General features: G+C 41.1%; 1 protein-coding gene across 1 annotated transcript in view; it reads right to left on the bottom strand.

Moving 5' to 3' along the window:
* Nucleotides 1–19,333, bottom strand: part of LOC124787832 (vacuolar protein sorting-associated protein 13D) — a 557,316-nt gene that overhangs the window by 100,330 nt on the left and 437,653 nt on the right. Inside the window, exon 55 of the mRNA XM_047254770.1 lies at nt 9,525–9,557. Within this exon, the coding sequence (XP_047110726.1) occupies nt 9,525–9,557 (33 nt within the window). The remainder of the gene's footprint in view (nt 1–9,524; nt 9,558–19,333) is intronic.

The following is a 19,333-nucleotide window of genomic DNA, read 5'->3' as shown; positions in this document are numbered from 1 at the left end:
GGGAAAGTGGCTGGATTCATCACTGCTTATACTGATGTAACATTATGAAACTTGGATGGTCATGTGCAACATTACAAGAGAGTATGCAATAACTGTGGGAGGAAAGATAGTTGTACAAACAAAGAAACTTAAAATGTAATAAAATCAGTTGGAATCGATTGAAACAAAGAATTGGTTTTGCCGTTTGCAACTGAAATAGCAGATAATGACTCAACTGACACAGTTGTGGAAGACTGGGGAAGGTAGTTTTAGAGACACAGCCAAGATGAGATTCACTGTATGCACTGTTTCCGATTTTGGTATAAATACATAATTCATTCAGTGGTGCATACAGATATGTACTAGGACAGTGCTCTACTTCTCAGACCACTGGAGTATAAGCATTTATTGCTTCTCCTCCCTGCTTCTTGGGCATAAACATGATGGTGCTGCCACCCTGGCCAAGTAACCAGTTTAATTTACCAAGCAATTTAAGTAATTTCTTTTTCTTTTTAGTTTATTTATTTCAGTTTTAACATTTAACTAGTGACACAATATTTTAAAATGTTATACAGAAATTCAAATATTTCATCTTCATCATAATTTGTGTTTTTGCATTAAATCAGTTTGGACTTTGGAACATTCCAGAAGAGAAGAGGCGCCATCACTGGTCACTGATCAAAGATGACCCAGAGGAAAAATATGAAAACACTGCTATACAATATGATGACACAAGTAAGTTCTTGCTCGATAATGTAAAATTAAAATCATATTGTTAGATCATTTAAAACCATATTGTTAGATCATCAAAGCAAACAGGTTGTGGTTTTTAGCTTTCATGCTATTCTGACAATCCTAAAAAAATTCAATTTTATTTCACAACAAACAAAATCTACAGATGAGATCAGTTGAACAAATCATTAATTCACAGAGATAACCATTCTAATACTGCCCATTCACTCATGGCCCATTGAAAAATAGTGTATGAAATATATATTTTACGCAACTGGAGCAAAAATTTAATAAAATATGGAGTACTAGTTACTGAGGTTAAATAAATTCTTCTTCTTCTTCTTATTTAGTGTATCTATCTTATGACAAGTTTCAATCGGAGGCTCTCCATTGAGTCTTGTTTTTCCTTCATCTGTTTGTATGTTCATCCTCTTCTAATGTTAGCCATCATTCTAATTCTCTTCCTACCTCTTCCTCTCAACCTTTTCACTTTTCCCTCTATAACTGTTTGTTGCAGAAAATTCTTATGCAGTATATGGCCCAGCCAAGTTTTACCCCTCTTTCTGATCACTTCCAATAATCTTCTTTCTACCTGCACCTTCTTCATTACTTCCTCATTCTTAAGTCTGACAGTCCACTTCACCTTATGAAGAAGAATGGTTAATTCTTCTTTATAGCCACATTTCAGAACTTTCTTAATATATTTCTTCTTTCTTTTTAACTCTTGGAAAAATCACCGGGATAATGCTGTGGAAGTTCATCCTTATACAGGTAGGCAGGGTTTGGCTGCTCCATGACAATGTTTCAAGCCTGCCGTTTGGGTCAATCTTTAAGGTATTCTTCTCTTTCAAAAGCGCTCTGTAGGGACCAGTATACGGAAGGTGTAACAGTCGTTGTACAGTATAATGTCTGAGCCACAACTGTGATCATGTAAGCAGATCTCTATGGATCTCTCTCAGTACCTCACAGGTGGACCTGAATGCAAACATTTCATATGGTACCTGAAGTGCCATGCAAACTCTGTCATTGTTTGTGGAGTGGTCGACTGAATTGGTGCTGGAACAATGAGTTGTCCTGGTAACACACAACTGCTTGACACAGACTAGGCGAGCTGGCAAATACTGCAGATCCTCCTTTAGTATTGTGCACAATCCCAACAATACCAATAGCAAGGCACCTGTCCACATTTACGAGTAACCCATCAATGCCACCTTTAGCATGTGATGGAACCATTCCACCACTTCATTACTGGTGATATGGTAGCTAGTAATGGAAAGGTAGTTGCAGCCGCACAGTTGAAGAAGCTCGTTAAACAGCTGTGACTCAATCTGGTGTCCACAGTTAGTTTAACGGTTTGAGGAATGCCAGACCTCGTAAACCATATATGCACCAATGTCTTTGCAACTGCTTCTGCGGATATGTGTGGTATGGTAACAGCTTCGGCCACCTCAAGAAATGATCCATTACAGTTACTAGATAGGAGTGACCATCTGAGAAGGGTAACGATCCTACTATGTCCACATGTATGTGTGAAAATCTTGCATCTGGGGTTGCAAAATGTGCAGCCGGTTGTAAAGAATGTCTGCCAACTTTGCTGCACTAGCAACTTCGGCAAGAGTGTGCCAAATCACAGCAGTCCTTCTGAATTGTGGACCACACCACCTAGCTTGCCACTAACTTTGCTGTTGCTTGGATGCCCGGATGAGCCAAAATTCTGCGGGTATGTACAAGCGTTGTTTGCTCGGGATGTGTCACACCAGACACTCATGACACAATATGGAACAAAAATGTGTCATAACTACAAGGCTGTGTGTCCACTTTGGAGCAAGTTGTGCAGTACTGTGTCTTTTTGTTTCTTGGCCACTATCTCAGCTCACGGCACCGCCTGTAAGCTGGCACTATTTTGTGGCAGGCAACCTGTGGCAATGCTGTTTCTACATGAAATGTGATGGACAAGAGTTGTAAATTGCATTATATATCCCACTTGCTTACACTGCCGACGTGAGCCATGATCTCTCACCCACTGGAAGAAGCAAATTAGTGGTTTGTGGTCAGTAAAAATTGTAAAATTTATTCCTTCCACACATAACAAAAAATGTTTAATGGCTGTGTAGACCACCAACTACTTGAGATCAACAGCACCCCATTTCTTCTGTTATGGTGTAATGTTCTGTTAGTAAAAGGCAAGAGGCTGCCATCAACCATCCACTCTCTGCTGCAATGTTGTGCCAATTGTATTTTGGTTCACATCCATTACAGCCAGTTGGGCACTAATGTGTGGGTGAGTCAGCTGTGCTGCTTGTGCCAAACATTGCTTGACTTTATCAAATGCTGCTTCACTCCCCAAAGTCCAAGGACCTTCCAGCCGCTGGTTGTCTGCTTGCCCGAGAGTAGTGCAGTAATTGGTTCCTGCTGACTTGCCAGCCCTGAAAGTTGTCACCTTAGTAATTTAACATTCCTAGAAATCTGGGCAATCCTCTCCCAATTGTTGGCAAAGGCATATCTTACACTGCTGCCACATGTTCAGGAAGTGGTGATGGGCCGACTGATGAGACAACATACCCAAAAATACTGCCACACTCATTTGCCGAAAACACTCTCCGCAGTATTAATGACTATGTCATACTCCAGTAGGTGCTGAAAAAGCTGTCTCAAGTGAGACAGATGCTCCCAAACTGCAGATGAAAACATGAGGATATCATCCCTATAGAAGAATTAGGAATGGTAACCCACACAGCTCTACATGAATAAAACACTGCCATGTCTGCATGGCATTTCTCAAACCACAAGACAAATTTATACTGAAAAAGTCCAAAACGCATTAATACAGCAGGTGTTTGAATGTCCTCTGGCACTATCAGAATTTACAAAAATGCCTTTGTACAATCGACCACAGTAGTGACCTGAGCATAAGTGATGGCACTGTTAAACTCAGTCACTTGAGACACAGGGTGACGATCGGAAATTGTGGAGGGCACAAGTGCCATGTAATCCCTACATCACTGCCAGGAACCATCCCTTTTGCATACCATGTGTAGTGGAGCTTCCCAATGCCTATTTGATCAAGTCACAATACCTGCTTTCAACAGCTCTTTGAGCCCTGCTTGCGCTGTCAGGAGAATGTGAGGTGGAAGCGTATGTGCTGCTCTTTCAGAACAGTGGAAAGCCCTCAGGACTTAAACAAATAAATCACAAATAGGATAAACGGTCAACTAAACATTTATGTTATTTAACTGTATTGAATGTAAGAATGAAACAAGCAACCAATTACACTTATTCTATATGGTCAAGAGTAAAATGCAATACCCTGTATCCAAGTACCTGAGTGAGACAACAACATAAAAATTATGTAAAACATTATTTTCTACACGGAAATGTATCAGCTTCAAAAGTTTTTGCACACCTATTAAAATGTGAACTACTCCTGTTTGGTGATTACCTATTAGTTTGTATTGAAGACATTTGAACTTTGGGGATCATTTAAAAAAATCCTGCACACTATGCAAGCGCGACTGTTATGATGGTGTGATCAAGTTGAAATTCATGTCAGCTGTGAGCAAGGCTTAAGGTGTGATGTCTATATTTGTGTTTGCTGATTTGTGTGGCTGTGTCATGAGTTTTTCAGGTTTACAATGGAAGCTGAAACCTAGTCAGGCTGGCTTATTTGTAGTGTGTTGCTATGTCAAAATCGAATCCCCACGTGGAAAGAACACAACTGAAATTTACAACACTTTGAAAGGAATACTGTGGAATAGTGTAGTGGGTCGTAGCACACTATCACAGTATCACAGTGGCCTGGTTGTAAGATCAGGTAAGCACTGAGGATGACCCAAGGAAGTGGAAGGCCATCAACAGCAATAGGCTTCATTTCTCAAGTTACTGTTAACGAGACTTTGATGGAGGAGTGACAAAAACAAGTGAGAAAATTTCACAAGCCAGACTGCCTGTCTTCAGTTTACAGAATCATAACTGAAAAGTTGTAGATGGGAAAAGCTGCTGCCAAATGGGTTCTGCATGGTCTGAGTGCAGAGCAGAAAGTAGGTCACAAATGAATTGCAAAATTGTTTCAATGTTATCAAACTGAAGGGGAACAGTTTCTGAAAAGGATTGTTACAATTGATGAAACCTGGTTACAGGATTTTGAGCCAGGACTGAAGTTCCAGTCATTACAATGAAAAAGTCCCAACTCTCCACGCCCAAAAAAATTCTGCCACCAACAGTCAAAGGTGATGACCTTTGTGCATGACAGGAATGGAGTCATAGCTACAAACAGAGTGCCCCAGGGGATGTCTGTAACAGGTACATACTACAAGATGTTTCTGCAAAATGTTTAGCACCCAAAAACTCATTAAAGAAGGCCTGAAATGTTTGCAGCTGCTGTCCTCATTTCACACATTAATGGAAGACAGCACATTGCTATACCTGTGAGTGAAATGCGTGACAAATGTGGATGGGAAATACTTCCCCACGCACCATAGAGTCCTGATACGAGCCCATCAGACTTTGTTTCCCCAAACTGAAGGAATCATTCCGTGGAAAATGTTTTTATACATTTGAGAAGCTTTCAGTGAGGTGACCCAAGTAATCAGACAGCTCAACAATGAAGGGGCCCTATCTGGAATACAGACATTGCCAAAACATTGGAAAGCTGTCATAAGCAAAAATGGAGATTATATTGAAGGCCTGTAAAGGTAAGTTGTAAAATAAATTATTTTCTTCAGTTCTGTCTCATAGTGTGCAGAACTTTGGAAATGATCCTCATATTATCTGAGATTCACATTTAAGCTATATCCATCATCATTAATTTCTGCAAGAAATTTAACATAAGCAAACTACATGAACCTCATATAATTAACTTTTCCTTGAGATATTTGAGTCTCATCTTCATCTACAATAATGATAGCAGCTGAAGAAATGAATTAAAATTTGTGCCGCGTACAGGTGCTATTCCAATACAGTGATTATATAAGAAGGGGAAAACAAGCTGAAAACATGAACTGAAGTTTGTGTTAGAGTGGGCAATAGGCTAGGGTAGCCCATGCAGCTGTGTTGGGTGGTTTTAAAAGTTCTCTGAATCACGACGAGAGGTCAGCGCTAGTGCAACGGGTTGTTCACATAATATTCATTGGCCCGTTGCCTGTAAACACACACCACGTCAGTGCTCTTGGAAAAGACCTGTGGTGGTGACGTGGTTCTGTTGTTGTTCCCGTGTAGTGATTCGCGAAGATGGGGGGGGGGGGGGGGGGCGGGGGGAGGGGGGGGGGGGATCGGGATTTGAGCAGTGATTAAGTACTTCATAAAGAAAGATATGAAAGCAAAGGACATTTATGGTGATTTTCAGAATACACTGGGGACTCTGCTCCTTCATATTCAACTGTTGCCAAGTGCACAAATGAATTTAAATGTGATCGGGAGAGCTTAGACGATGATCCACGCAGTGGTCAGTCATGATGTGTCACTACTCCAGAAATCACTGCAAAAGTGCACAAAATGGTCATGGAGGATCATCGATTGAAATTGCGTGAAATTGCTCATTCTTACCAGATGTCATCTGAAATGGTATATCACATTTTAACTGAAGAATTAGAAATGAAAAAATTATCTGCAAGATGGGTGCCGCAAGTCTTGATGCTAGATCGATGCACGGCCACACAAGTGTGCCATCGCCATGGCAAAATTACACAAATTAAGGTATGAACTGCTGCCGCACCTGCCTTATTCACCTGATATGGCTCTGTCAGACTTTCATCTCTTACCAAAACTGAAAATTTTTCTTGGTGGATGTAGATTCACTTCAAATAAAAAATTGATAGCCATAGTTGACAACTATTTTTCAGGCCTGGAGGAAATCCATTTTAGTGATGGGATGAATGCCCTGGAACATTGTTGGACCAAATGTATTAACACACAAGGAGACTACATTGAAAAATAAAAAAGTGTCTGTGATGTAAGTACTTTTTTCCTAATCCATTCCGAGAACTTTCCAAACCATCCTTGTATAATGGTATAATGCCTAGAACCATGCCTAGTAAGCTGGGAGACCCTTGTTCAAGTCCTGACCATGTCATAAATTTTAATTCATTTCTTCACCTGCTATCATTATCGTAAACTATATAAAGTTTCATTCATACAGCAGCCCCTCTGAATTTAAAGATAGCAGCCACATCAAAATTGAGACTGATTTACAAAGCTTTGTGATAACAAGGCATAATTCATTACCGACATCTGCGCACTGCTGTCTATGACTTTCATTCAATCGTCTCCCTAAGTTCTATGCTAGCAATGTCTCAAATGAGATAGTTAACCTTCTGAAGCTGATGTACAAATAATACTACTGGTGTAACTAGAAAACTTTACACATGACTGTGGGCAAATACATATCCAAGATCATATTTCAAAAGTATAACACTGTCAAATTCAATCACAAATAAGTTCTAGTGAGTAGAAAATGAAGGAGAAAGATGCTGATCCAAATGCAATAGTTGCACTTTGCATCTCCATGACAGATCAAAGTCCCTAACTTCTTATTACTGTGGAAATAACTTCAGCTCTGTTAGGTACCTAGTGAGGACAGAATTTCACTTAGCTTTCTGATAAAGTCCTCCAACAGAGCCACCAAATTTGCCACTGTTGTCAACTGATGAGTGAGTAGTGATCTTGACAACTCTCTCTCTCACCATAACTTTATCACTGGAAAAGTGGAATTAGATTATCTGGCAGGACTTCAGCTACCTCTCATAATACTATGAAATGAGGAACTATTTCACCTTCCCACTTCTCCCAACGTGATGTTCTGCCATCAACCCAACACACTCAATATCACTGTCTGCCTTTTGCTCATTATTTTCCCAAGCACATGCCTATGTCATGTGAAAGATCCAGGTACAAGATCTGTCTCATTCATCAACCACCACCTCCTATTTCAGTTCTACAATAAACTTTCTTATCCCATTAAAGGCAGAGCAACCTGTAAAAGCAGCCAAATCATCTATAAACTTTGCTGCACCTATGGCCAAAAACCAACTCCACACCCTGAAGAATGTCACCTGTCAAACTGCAGCCAAAAGAGAACTACACCACCCAGTTACACAGCATATTGCACAAAATAATGGTGTTGACTCATAAGACTTCTACACAACCCAAGAAACTGAGGACCCCCCTACCTCCAAAACACCAGTTTTTATTAACTGTTCAGATGGAAACTCACTCTGTTACATAGCCTTTGTTCCACAACCTCTCTGCTCTAAATCTATTTCATAATCCTACCACGCCCCATGCCACCAAATCCAGCCACTCATCCCAACATCAGTCTCTGTCTGTTTATCCTTCTTCTGGAACCACTTCTTATCTTTTAAGCTCTTACTGCTCAACTTGACTCTTCAGGAGTCCCCTGTACTCTCTTCTTTGCTTCTAACATTCTTCTTAGTAGTTCCCTAACCAGCCCTAGAACAGATCTACCAATTACACCACAGAACATTTTTTTTCTGATACCATCATTTCCCTTCCTCCCTTCTGCCACTCCATATACCTTCAATGTCCCCACAAGTCAAATCAGCAAAGATCAATACCGCCCATGTCACATGTCAGAATCGGAAGATAAACTATTTCTGGGTGAGTTACAAGTGTTCTCTGGTTTCCTGAACATGATGAAGTATTATGCTGAAAGCGAGCAATTATTGCTCAGTACCTACCCTACTTGGTGAGCCTTGATCTAGCCTCTGAACACACAATCAGTATCTGATTCTTATCTTAGAATATATTTTCAGTACAAATGGAAACGTTTGGGCTGTAGAATATTACTATCTTCTATAACCTATGTACATAACATAATAGTACTAACATAGTTTAAAGTAACTGTTCAATTTTAATCACGCCTAAAAGTCTGACACATTTGAACTGACAACACCAGTAGCAACAATATTAGATCAACAAAGGAGTACTGATAGAAAGCCAATTAGTGTATTGCTGGTTTGACTATTCCATTCCTACAGACAAAAATAGAATCATCAACCTCGTTGCACACCTATGAATGTGTTGTCAGTCAAGGGCATATCATGGTCTGAGCAAATGGCATATGTTGATGAAGCTCTAAAATATTCACACATGTTCAAGGTGAGAGATTTATTTTCCCCAATTCAACAATACTAAGGAAAATACATGGATGTCTACATGCTGCAGGTTGGGAAACATTCGAGTGTACCTTGGACAAGGCGAGTTGAGGAGGCTATGAAGGAAACCATTCCCCGATACAGAAACTCTGACTGGCGATGAATGATGTAAGCACAAGATTTTCTGACAATACTGAAGTTGCATGCATAGTGTTGCGGAATTAACATCAAAATACTGTAAAAATATTAGCTGTACTGTAATAATTTTCTAGTGGGTCTTGTGTGACTGGATCAAGTATTCATTTCCAAGTGTGATGCTACTGCTGCATAGTCTCAGCGATATGTGCACTTCATGCTCATAGTCAAATAAAATTATACTGTGAGCGTGAGTTTTAGTCTTGTTAACAAAGCAGTTTAACTTATGGTATTATACATTCTTCATAAAACCTCTCATTACTCTGAAACTCTTACAATAAACATTAGGTGCAATAGTAGAGAGCTACAGCACTTATGGATAGGTGGTATTAATAATACAGAAATTAAATGAGAGCACAGGAAGGGGGAATATTAATGAAAAGCTAACATTATTGAGTGAATCTACTTCATCATTCTCACCTTTTCTCATTTAATTGCAATAATTATTTGTTACAAAAGCAAAATTAATCAGAAATAAACTGTTAACAGAAATCTGAATGAAATACCTACACATTTGCCAAGAAGAGCTTAACCGGGATCCTCCTGAAAAAATATTAGCAGCAAACTAAACAAAGCAGTAATTAAATATCAAAGAAAGATGTAAGATTAGTCTTTTAAAAAGAAACAATAACCACAGAACAAAAATTAGTAGCATGCATTGAAAAAGTTGTATAATTTTCAATCACAAGCTAAAGTAACTGCATAACAGATTTAAAACAAAATAAATAATTTTAATTTTGCACAAGAAGTGTACATCAATCTCCAATATAACTCACGCATAACAAAGAAATATGTACAACAAGAATAAAAAGATTGACATGCATAAACACATTCATGGTGATGCCTCAAACAAAAATGTAACAATTTTTTTTAACTCAACCAAGAAATCATATGCTCACCATTTGTGGTTTAATTTCATTCAAGAGAAATAAAATAAAGTCAACAGTAAACTAGTAAGAAGTGTTAAATTCCTAGCTTCAGAGGATAACATTTCACATTAATCTTCAGTTCTAGATGATCATACAGGCTGTTCCTAAAGAAATTATGAGGAGTTGGTATGAACTATCTGAAGGGAATACATAACATAAATAGACAATCTACTCCCAAGAGTCAATTAGATGTATCTGAATTTTCCAGGGACTGACATGTGACCAACCTGCACCATCACACAATTTCCACAGAAATACACCAACCACAGATACAATACAAGGAGAGGAAAGATTAACCATCTCTTATGAAAAATGTAACAATATTATGAAAAATGCAAATTCTATAGCTGAATTGGAGTAACCACCAACTTTTTATGTGGCTATCCAGTACCTAAAGCCTTTTCTTCATGAGGGATGATTGGTCTTTTGTTTATTTTTCTTTTGGATCCACTGTTAATTTATTACTTTTATTGTAATGTATTGAAAACAACAAGAACTCTCATTACAGTCCAGGTAACAACATCTGTACCATATGCCATAGTATGAGTATATTTAAAAGCAGCTACGCTAAAAAGCACTAGATCTCACATAACAATAGATAAAAAAAAAGTTAAACCCCAAAATTGATAGTAGCAAGATTATTGGGGAAAATTTATGTGTATATCAAAAGGATACTCTAATGGGAAAACGGAAGTTGCAGTAGATACAAAACTCAAATCCACCAAGCTAGAAACTGAATCTAAACTTGAGATTGAATGGGCAAGACTCAGTATCAGGTTTGAGCATAAACCAATAGGTGCATTTTCCATTTGACCACCCGACTCAACCCCAAATCTAATCAAACCTTCAGAGAAAACTTTATTTCACCAATACATATGTTCCTCAATCACACCATCATCATCAAAGGAGATGTTAATCATTCAGAAACTGGGATAGTTACAGATTTTTAAGTAATAGGAATGACAAAGGAACACTACAAAATATTACAAAACGCCTTCTCTGAAAACTAAGTAGACCAGATACTTTAGAAGACCACTCATGATGGAAATAAATTAGCCGTAATAGCAACAAATTGACCTGACCTTTCAATGCCAGATTCAATATGGACATCCTCAAAGATCACAAAGCATTTTTAGCAATAATGATTACTAAAATGAGGCGGCTTGCATATTCCCTAAGTAAAATAACGAGACAATCATATCATGTCTCTCAAAGAAAAATTCAAAACATTTACTCTTGGGCAGGAACATGTAGAAGAACTGTGACTCAGGTATAAAATAGTACTTGACCAAGCACTGGATGGATATACAGGGTGGTCCATTGCTAGCAACCGGGCCAAATATCTCACGAAATAAGCATCAAACGAAAAAACTACGAAGAACGAAACTCATCCAGCTTGAAGGGGGAAACCAGATGGCACTATGGTTGGCCCACTAGATGGCGCTGCCATAGGTCTAACAGATATCAACTGTGTTTTTTAAAATAGGAACCCCCATTTTTTATTACATATTCGTGTAGTACATAAAGAAATATGAATGTTTTAGTTGGACCACTTTTTTCACTTTGTGATAGATGGCGCTGTAATAGTCGCAAATGTATAAGTATGTGGTATCACGCAACATTCTGCCAGTGCGGACGGTATTTGCTTCATGATACACTACCCGTGTTAAAATGGACCGTTTACCAATTGTGGAAATGGCCAATATCGTGTTGATGTGTGGCTATTGTGATCAAAATGCCCAATGGGCGTATATTATGTATGCTGTTCGGTACCCTGGACGACATCATCCAACTGTCCGGACCGTTCACTGGATAGTTACGTTATTTAAGGAAACAGGAAGTGTTCAGCCACATGTAAAATGTCAACCACAACCTGCAACAAATGATGATGCCCAAGTAGGTGTTTTAGCTGCTGTCGCGGCTAATCCGCACATCAGTAGCTGACAAATTGTGCAAGAATCGGGAATCTCAAAAATGTCGGTGATGAGAATGCTACATCAACATCAACTGCACCCGTACCATATTTCTATGCACCAGGAGTTACATGGCAATGACTTTGAACTTCGTGTACAGTTCTGCCATTTCTCTTCTAATTACGGGATGACGACAGATTTTTTTGCATGCGTTGTATTTAGTGACGAAGCATCATTCACCAACAGGGGTAACGTAAACCGGCATAATATGCACTATTGGGCAACGGAAAATCCACAATGGCTGTGACAAGTGGAACATCAGCGATCATGGCGGGTTAATGTATGATGTGGAATTATGGGAAGAAGGATAATTGGCCCCCATTTTATCGATGGCAATCTAAATGGTGCAATGTATGCCGATTTCCTAGATAATGTTCTACCAATGTTATTACAAGATGTTTCACTGCGTGACAGAATGGCGATGTACAGGGTGATTCAAAAAGAATACCACAACTTTAGGAATTTAAAACACTGCAACGACAAAAGGCAGAGCTAAGCACTATCTGTCGGCGAATTAAGGGAGCTATAAAGTTTCATTTAGTTGTACATTTGTTCGCTTGAGGCGCTGAGTAGCAGTCGAGGCAAGCGGGGACTGGTCTACAGCCATGCTGAGAAGGCCAACGCCCTCGCCGACTCCTTCGAGAAGCAGTTTCAAACGGCTGAACCCCAGGATGAAGAGCATGAAGAGGTAGTCAATCGTCAACTGGCCGTCTTCCTCAATGCTGAGGAGGACCCAGAGGACGAACCCATACTTTTTGCCCCCGAGGACGTGGCAAGAGTAATCAGGTCCCTCCCTACAAAAAAGGCGCCAGGGCACGACAGTGTCACAAACCAGTTAGTCAAAAAACTCCCACCCACAGCGATCACACACTTCGCGAACGTCCTCAATGAGATTACTCGTTCCCGCGAGTTCCCAGCTTGCTGGAAACATGCGGAAGTGGTCGCGATACACAAACCAGGGAAAGACCCCCTATTCCCACAGCACTACAGGCCGATTAGCCTCTTGCCAACACTCAGCAAGATCTATGAGCGCCTCCTGCTAAAACCCATACAAGAACATATTACCAGAGAGCAAATTCTGCCGGATTTCCAATTTGGATTCCGGCAGAAGCACTCTGCCCCACAACAGGTCATGAGAATGGTTGAAGCAGCCACAGAGGGCTTCAACCACAGAGGCTACTGCGGGATAGTGCTACTAGACATAGCCAAAACCTTTGATTCAGTATGGCATAGAGGGCTACTCTATAAGTTGTACTCACAAGGGTTTCCAGGGAGCATAGTTCTGCTAATCAAGAGCTACCTCACGAATAGGACTTTCTCCGTCCAAGTAGAAACTGCCACCTCCACCAGAAGGTGTATTCGCGCCGGGGTGCCACAGGGATCGGTCCTGGGGCCTGTATTGTACAGTTTGTACACTGCGGACACTCCAACGGCCCCCCTGGTGCACACCGCGCAGTACGCAGACGACACAGCCTTCTACACGGGAAATGCGAACAAGGACCTGGTCATTCGTAGGCTACAAAGGGTTTTAGACGACACAGAAACCAGGGCCCGTCGCTGGCGCATCACCATCAATTTGGAGAAGACGCAGGCAATGCTGATTACCCGCAGGCTCGGAAGGCGCGAACCTCCTCAACGTCCCCCCCTCCACCTCCACCTAAATGGAACCCAACTCCCCTGGCGCAGAACCGCCAAGTACCTTGGCGTAACCTTGGACTCTCGTCTTACGTGGAAACCCCACATAGACGAGGTCCACAGGAAGGTCTCTGCCAGAATGTCCATCCTATACCCTATCCTGAACACAACCAGCTCCCTTCCCTTCCCAGTAGCAGTAAATGTATACCAGGCCCTGATCCGGCCGGTAATGGAGTATGCGTGCCCTGTCTGGGGATACGCAGCAAAGCAGCACCTGGACAAACTCCAGAGGCTGCAAAACCGCGCCCTCAGAAGGGCACTGCATCTACCTCTCGGATTCCCCACAGACGACCTGCACGCCGCAGCCGAAATCCCACTCCTGAGAGAGCGTTTCCAGGATCTGGCAAGGGCCTTCTATGAAGGTACTTCCAGATCCGGAAATGCAGTCATCCACTCCCTAGGTCGGTATGACATGTCCCGCAATAAACACAAGCGCCCTATGACGATCTTCAACGATTAAGTCGAAGATAAAATCCCAATACCCAGTCCCTAATCCAGTTCCTTCCTATATATCACCAATCATCTCGCCTACCTCAGGGAAGTACCAGACACACTCACAACAATTCATCACATATCACAGACACCAAAAATATATAGAAAAATCACACACACATGTACACAGGGGAGTAAAAGCCAAAAGGCTACAAACTCCCCCTCACACTTCCCCAAAGAGGGGAAAGTATTAGATGAAAGCAGGCAGGCTGACAAGGCATCAGCGTCAGTTGATGCTAAGATGGCGACCGCTCAACAGAAAGCTTTTTGTGTTATTGAGTACGGCAGAAGTGAATCGACGACAGTTGTTCAGTGTGCATTTCGAACGAAGTATGGTGTTAAACCTCCTGATAGGTGGCACTTATCTGTCCGTAACTACCTGAACGTCAACTACCCGAGGCGATGGATCGGCCACCAGGCAGCCCGTGACAGAGCACTTCATCACTGGCCTCCAAGAAGCCCTGATCTTACCCCCTGCGATTTTTTATTATTGGGTTATGTTAAGGATATGGTGTTTCGGCCACCTCTCCCAGCCACCATTGATGATTTGAAACGAGAAATAACAGCAGCTATCCAAACTGTTACGCCTGATATGCTGCAGAGAGTGTGGAACGAGTTGGAGTATCGGGTTGATATTGCTCGTGTGTCTGGAGAGGGCCATATTGAACATCTCTGAACTTGTTTTTGAGTGAAAAAAAAAAAACCTTTTTAAATACTCTTTGTAATGATGTATAACAGAAGGTTATATTATGTTTCTTTCATTAAATACACATTTTTAAAGTTGTGGTATTCTTTTTGAATCACCCTGTACTTCCAACATGATGGATGTTCAGCACATAGCTCGTGAGCAGTTGATGCGGTATTGAATAGCATATTTCATGACAGGTGGATTGGTCGTTGAGGCACCATACCATGGCCCGCACGTTTGCCGGATCTGGCGTCCCTGGATTTCTTTCTGTGGGGAAAGTTGAAGGATATTTGCTATCGTGATCCACCGACAACGCCTGACAACATGCGTCAGCGCATTGTCAATGCATGTGCAAACATTACAGAAGGCGAACTGCTCGCCGTTGAGGGAAATGCCGTTACATGTATTGCCAAATGCATTGAGGTTGACGGACATTATTTTGGGCATTTATTGCATTAATGTGGTATTTGCAGGTACTCACGCTGTAACTGCATGAGTTCTCAGAAATGATAAGTTCACATAGATACATGTATCACATTGGAACAACTGAAATAAAGTGTTCAAATGTACCTACATTCTGTATTTTAATTTAAAAAACCTACCAGTTCCCAACTGTTCATCTAAAATTGAGAGCCACATGTTTGTGACTATTACAGCGCCATCTATCACAAAGCGAAAAAGTGGTCCAACTAAAACATTCATATTTCTTTACATACTACACTAATATGTAATAAAAAATGGGGGTTCCTATTTTAAAAAAACACAGTTGATATCCGTTTGAGCTATAGCAGTGCCATTTAGTGGGCCAACCTTAGCGCCATCTGGTACCCCCTTCAAGCTAGACAAGTTTCGTTATTTGTAGGTTTTTGTTTGATCCTTATGTCGTGAGATATTTGGCCCAGTCACGATCAATGAACCACCCTGTATACTTAGTAGAACAGTTCATGGTGGGAAGTACACTACATGATGTACAGTTATTGTAAAGAAACATCTAAAGAAACAAGGACTACTGCACAATATGTGTAAACAAAGCACAGAGTTACAGAGACAGAGATCCTGGATGAAATGTGTTTAGTTGTCAAGAAGGCCTTCAATGGTTATCCTAGCATAATCTTTTCAAAGTATCTCTCACAAAACTCAAAGAAATTTTGATGATATGTGAAGTCTGTTAGTGGCACCAGAGTTGTGTCCAGCCACTCAGAGAGGGCACAGGAACTAAAATTGATGGTAGCAAAACAAAGGTGAAATGCTGAATGTTTTCAGTATCTTTACAAATGTTATCAACAGAGTAATGTTCCATTTAAAGTCAGGTACCATTTCATAGATGAGTGAAATACATATTACCCTATCCAGTCATATTAATTGGACCACTTGTCAAAAACCTGAATAATCGCCTTTGGCAGTGCGAGATGTGAAAGAAGTGAGTCAGTGAGATACTGGAAGGTACCAACAGGGATGTGGAGTTATGTCTACTCCAGTACTGTGACCAGCTGTGCTACACTTCTCAGTTGATGACCCATGGCGTGAGCAACATGATTTACATGGTCCCAACAATTCTTGACTGGATATAATATGGAGAGTCAGTTGCCAGGGCAATTTTGTAAACTCATCCTGGTGCTCTCAGAGCCTTGCACATACATTGTGAGCTATGTGACATGTTGCAGTGTCCTGCTGCTAGATGTCACCGTGAAGAGGAAAAATGAAGTACATGTCGGGGTGGACATGGACCCCATGGATATACAGAAACTTGTGTTGATCTACTGTGCCTTCCAGCATGGTGAGGCCAACCAGAGAATGCCATGAAAACATTCCCCAATCCATAAAGCTCCCTCCTAGTTTGTTTTCAGAGGTTTTACATCACACAAGCTAAAAGCCATCTGTCTGATGGAGCATAAAACATGATTCATCTGAAAAGGCTGACTGTAGGCACAAAGTGGACAACCAGCTGTGGTGATGGCATGCAAATTCCAGCCTGCATTGCCAATTAACAGCAGTCAGGGTGAATGTTATCAACCAGGTGCCAGCTGTGGAGGCCAATACGCAGCAACATTCACTGGACGGTCATTGACGAGACACTACTGGTAGCCTCTTGGTTCATCTGGGTGGTCAATTACTCAACAGTTGCATGTCTACTCACCTGTACACATCTGTGCAGCTTTTGTTCACTCCTGTCATCTATGGCCTGTAGTGCTCCACAGCTGGCTTTTTGCTACTTTTTGATAGTGCTATTGTGCCATGCAAAATATACTTTAACCACAGTGACATACAAACAATTTACAAACTTTGCCATTTTGAAAATCTTCCACTCTTGGCCTGAAAGTCAATGATCATGCCCTTTTTGATGTCAGCTAAATCATTCCATTTCCACATTCCAATAATGACTGCATTTTTTTCCACATCCCCCCAACACTTTATATACCTTTCACTGATTCTTCTGCCACCTGCTGTCTGTGAGTTGTATGCTGATGTCAAACACAGGGGACAGTAACATCAATGTGACTGGACCATGTAGTAGAGTTTAGAACAGTTGAAATCACTTTAATCAGATATATTTTTTGAGTGGTGCAGTAGAAGGTAGTAGGAAATGGCTGCTAAAAGGATGTGTAGCAATTTTACAATCCTACTGAAGAGTGTTTACACTATTCACAAAAACTATTTAAAAAAAACACCTAGCTAAGAGAATTTAGTGATTTGAAGTGACAATTATATGGGCTGAGACTATTAATCAAGTTATGAGATGAACTGCCTATGTTGGTAAGAGAGAAGATTGCACTAACAGTACTTTAAATAGCATCAGTTTACAAAGGAAATTGCTTACAAACTACTTGTGAGAAACATTTTAGAATTATGATCAAATGTGTAGGATTGTACCAAATAGAATGAACATAGGATACTGCTTATATACAGAAATGGGCAGCATGAATGGTCGCACATTTTTTTGACTCTTGGAAGAATGTTATGGAGGTAGATGCTGAAGAAACTGAACTTGCAGACTCTTGGAAAGTAGGTGCACACTATCCCAAGAAAGCCTACATACAAAGTTCCAAGAACCAGCTTTAAATGATGAAGCTAGGAATATACTACAACCACCTACATATTTCTCCAACAGGGATTGTGATAACAAGGTTAGGCTAAATCCAGTATGCACAGAGGCATTTAAACAGTCACTCTTCATGCATTTCATATGTGAATGGAACAGGAAGAAGCTCTAATAACCAGTATGATAGGAATTGTCAGTTAGACCATCAGTGAGAGAAAACCTCGCGTTCCTGCAGCTAGTAAGGCAAGTACACCATTCGTTTGTTACATATCTTTTAGGAGCTTGAAACAAGAGTGTTTTATTTTCAGTTATCTGTGTAGTTACTAGTTTATTTTTGAAATTTCTTGTGTGTTTGAGTGCTTACTCGACAAACCTTTTATTTTAATAACAGTGTAGCATACAGTACTACCGTTGTTATCGACACATGTATCAAACCTTGTACTGTACAGTCTTTTGTTTGTTTTGGTTAGTATAGCTCAGTGTCGGTTAGACTGTCAGTGAGAGAGCACCTTGAGTTTCTCCTGCTAATAAACTGAGTACACTGTTCATTTGTTATTTTTACAAGCTTCAAACAGGAGCGACTTCAGTAATGGATAGTAACTGTGATTGCTATATACAGATGTGAGCTGAGTTGGTGACCCTTCGCTCACAGTTCTAGGCGTTGTTGGCTTCCGTCACACAGCTTGAGGCTGCTGCCAAGGGGCACCACTGTGGGTCAGATTCAGATGCATGGATGCGAGGGACGTCGAGCACGTCCCATGTAACCCCCCCTCCCAACCGGCTCTTTGCTGTAGCCTCCTCGAGTACAGTCAGCACTGATGTTGACCTCTCACCCGTGGTCAAGTGAAGTGGCAGATGAAGCAAAAGACCTTCTGAGAGGCCGATCATAGGACCTCCCTGGTATGTTTGATGAGCAGGTTTATGTGGCTGATGAAGTCTCTAAGCCGGATGCAGTCGTCCACCCCATTCCAGAGGAAGCTTCTCGACCTGTAGGATCTGGGCATTCACAGAGGTTGTGTTTGCTGATAGTAGGGAGCTCCAACATTAGGTGCGTAATTGGGCCCCTTAGGAACATGGCTGCCAAGGAGGGGAAGGAAGCCAGCGTGCACTCCGTGTGCATACCAGTGGTAGTCATTCCAGATGTGGAAATAGTGTTTCCGGATACCATGAAGAGTACAGGGTGCAGCCAACTGGAGGTGGTGGCTCATGTTGGTACCAATGTTGTGTGTCACTTTGGATTGGAGGAGATTCTCTCTCGTTTCAGGCAGCTAGCAGAAATGGTAAAGACTGCCGGTCTTGCTTGTGAGATTAAGGCAGAGCTCATCACCTGCAACATTGTCAATAGAACTGACTGTTGTCCTTTGGTGCAGAGCTGAGTGGAGGGTCTGAATCAGAGGCTCAGGCAGTTCTGTGACTGTGTAGGCTGCAGATTCCTCAACTTGTGCAATCAGGTGGTGGGTTTCTGGGTTCTGCTTAATAGGTCAGGAGTCCACTACACACAG

This window comes from Schistocerca piceifrons, chromosome 3 (genome assembly GCF_021461385.2).
Source record: "Schistocerca piceifrons isolate TAMUIC-IGC-003096 chromosome 3, iqSchPice1.1, whole genome shotgun sequence".
Taxonomy (NCBI): domain Eukaryota; kingdom Metazoa; phylum Arthropoda; class Insecta; order Orthoptera; family Acrididae; genus Schistocerca; species Schistocerca piceifrons.
This window is presented reverse-complemented; position numbering and strand designations above follow the sequence as displayed.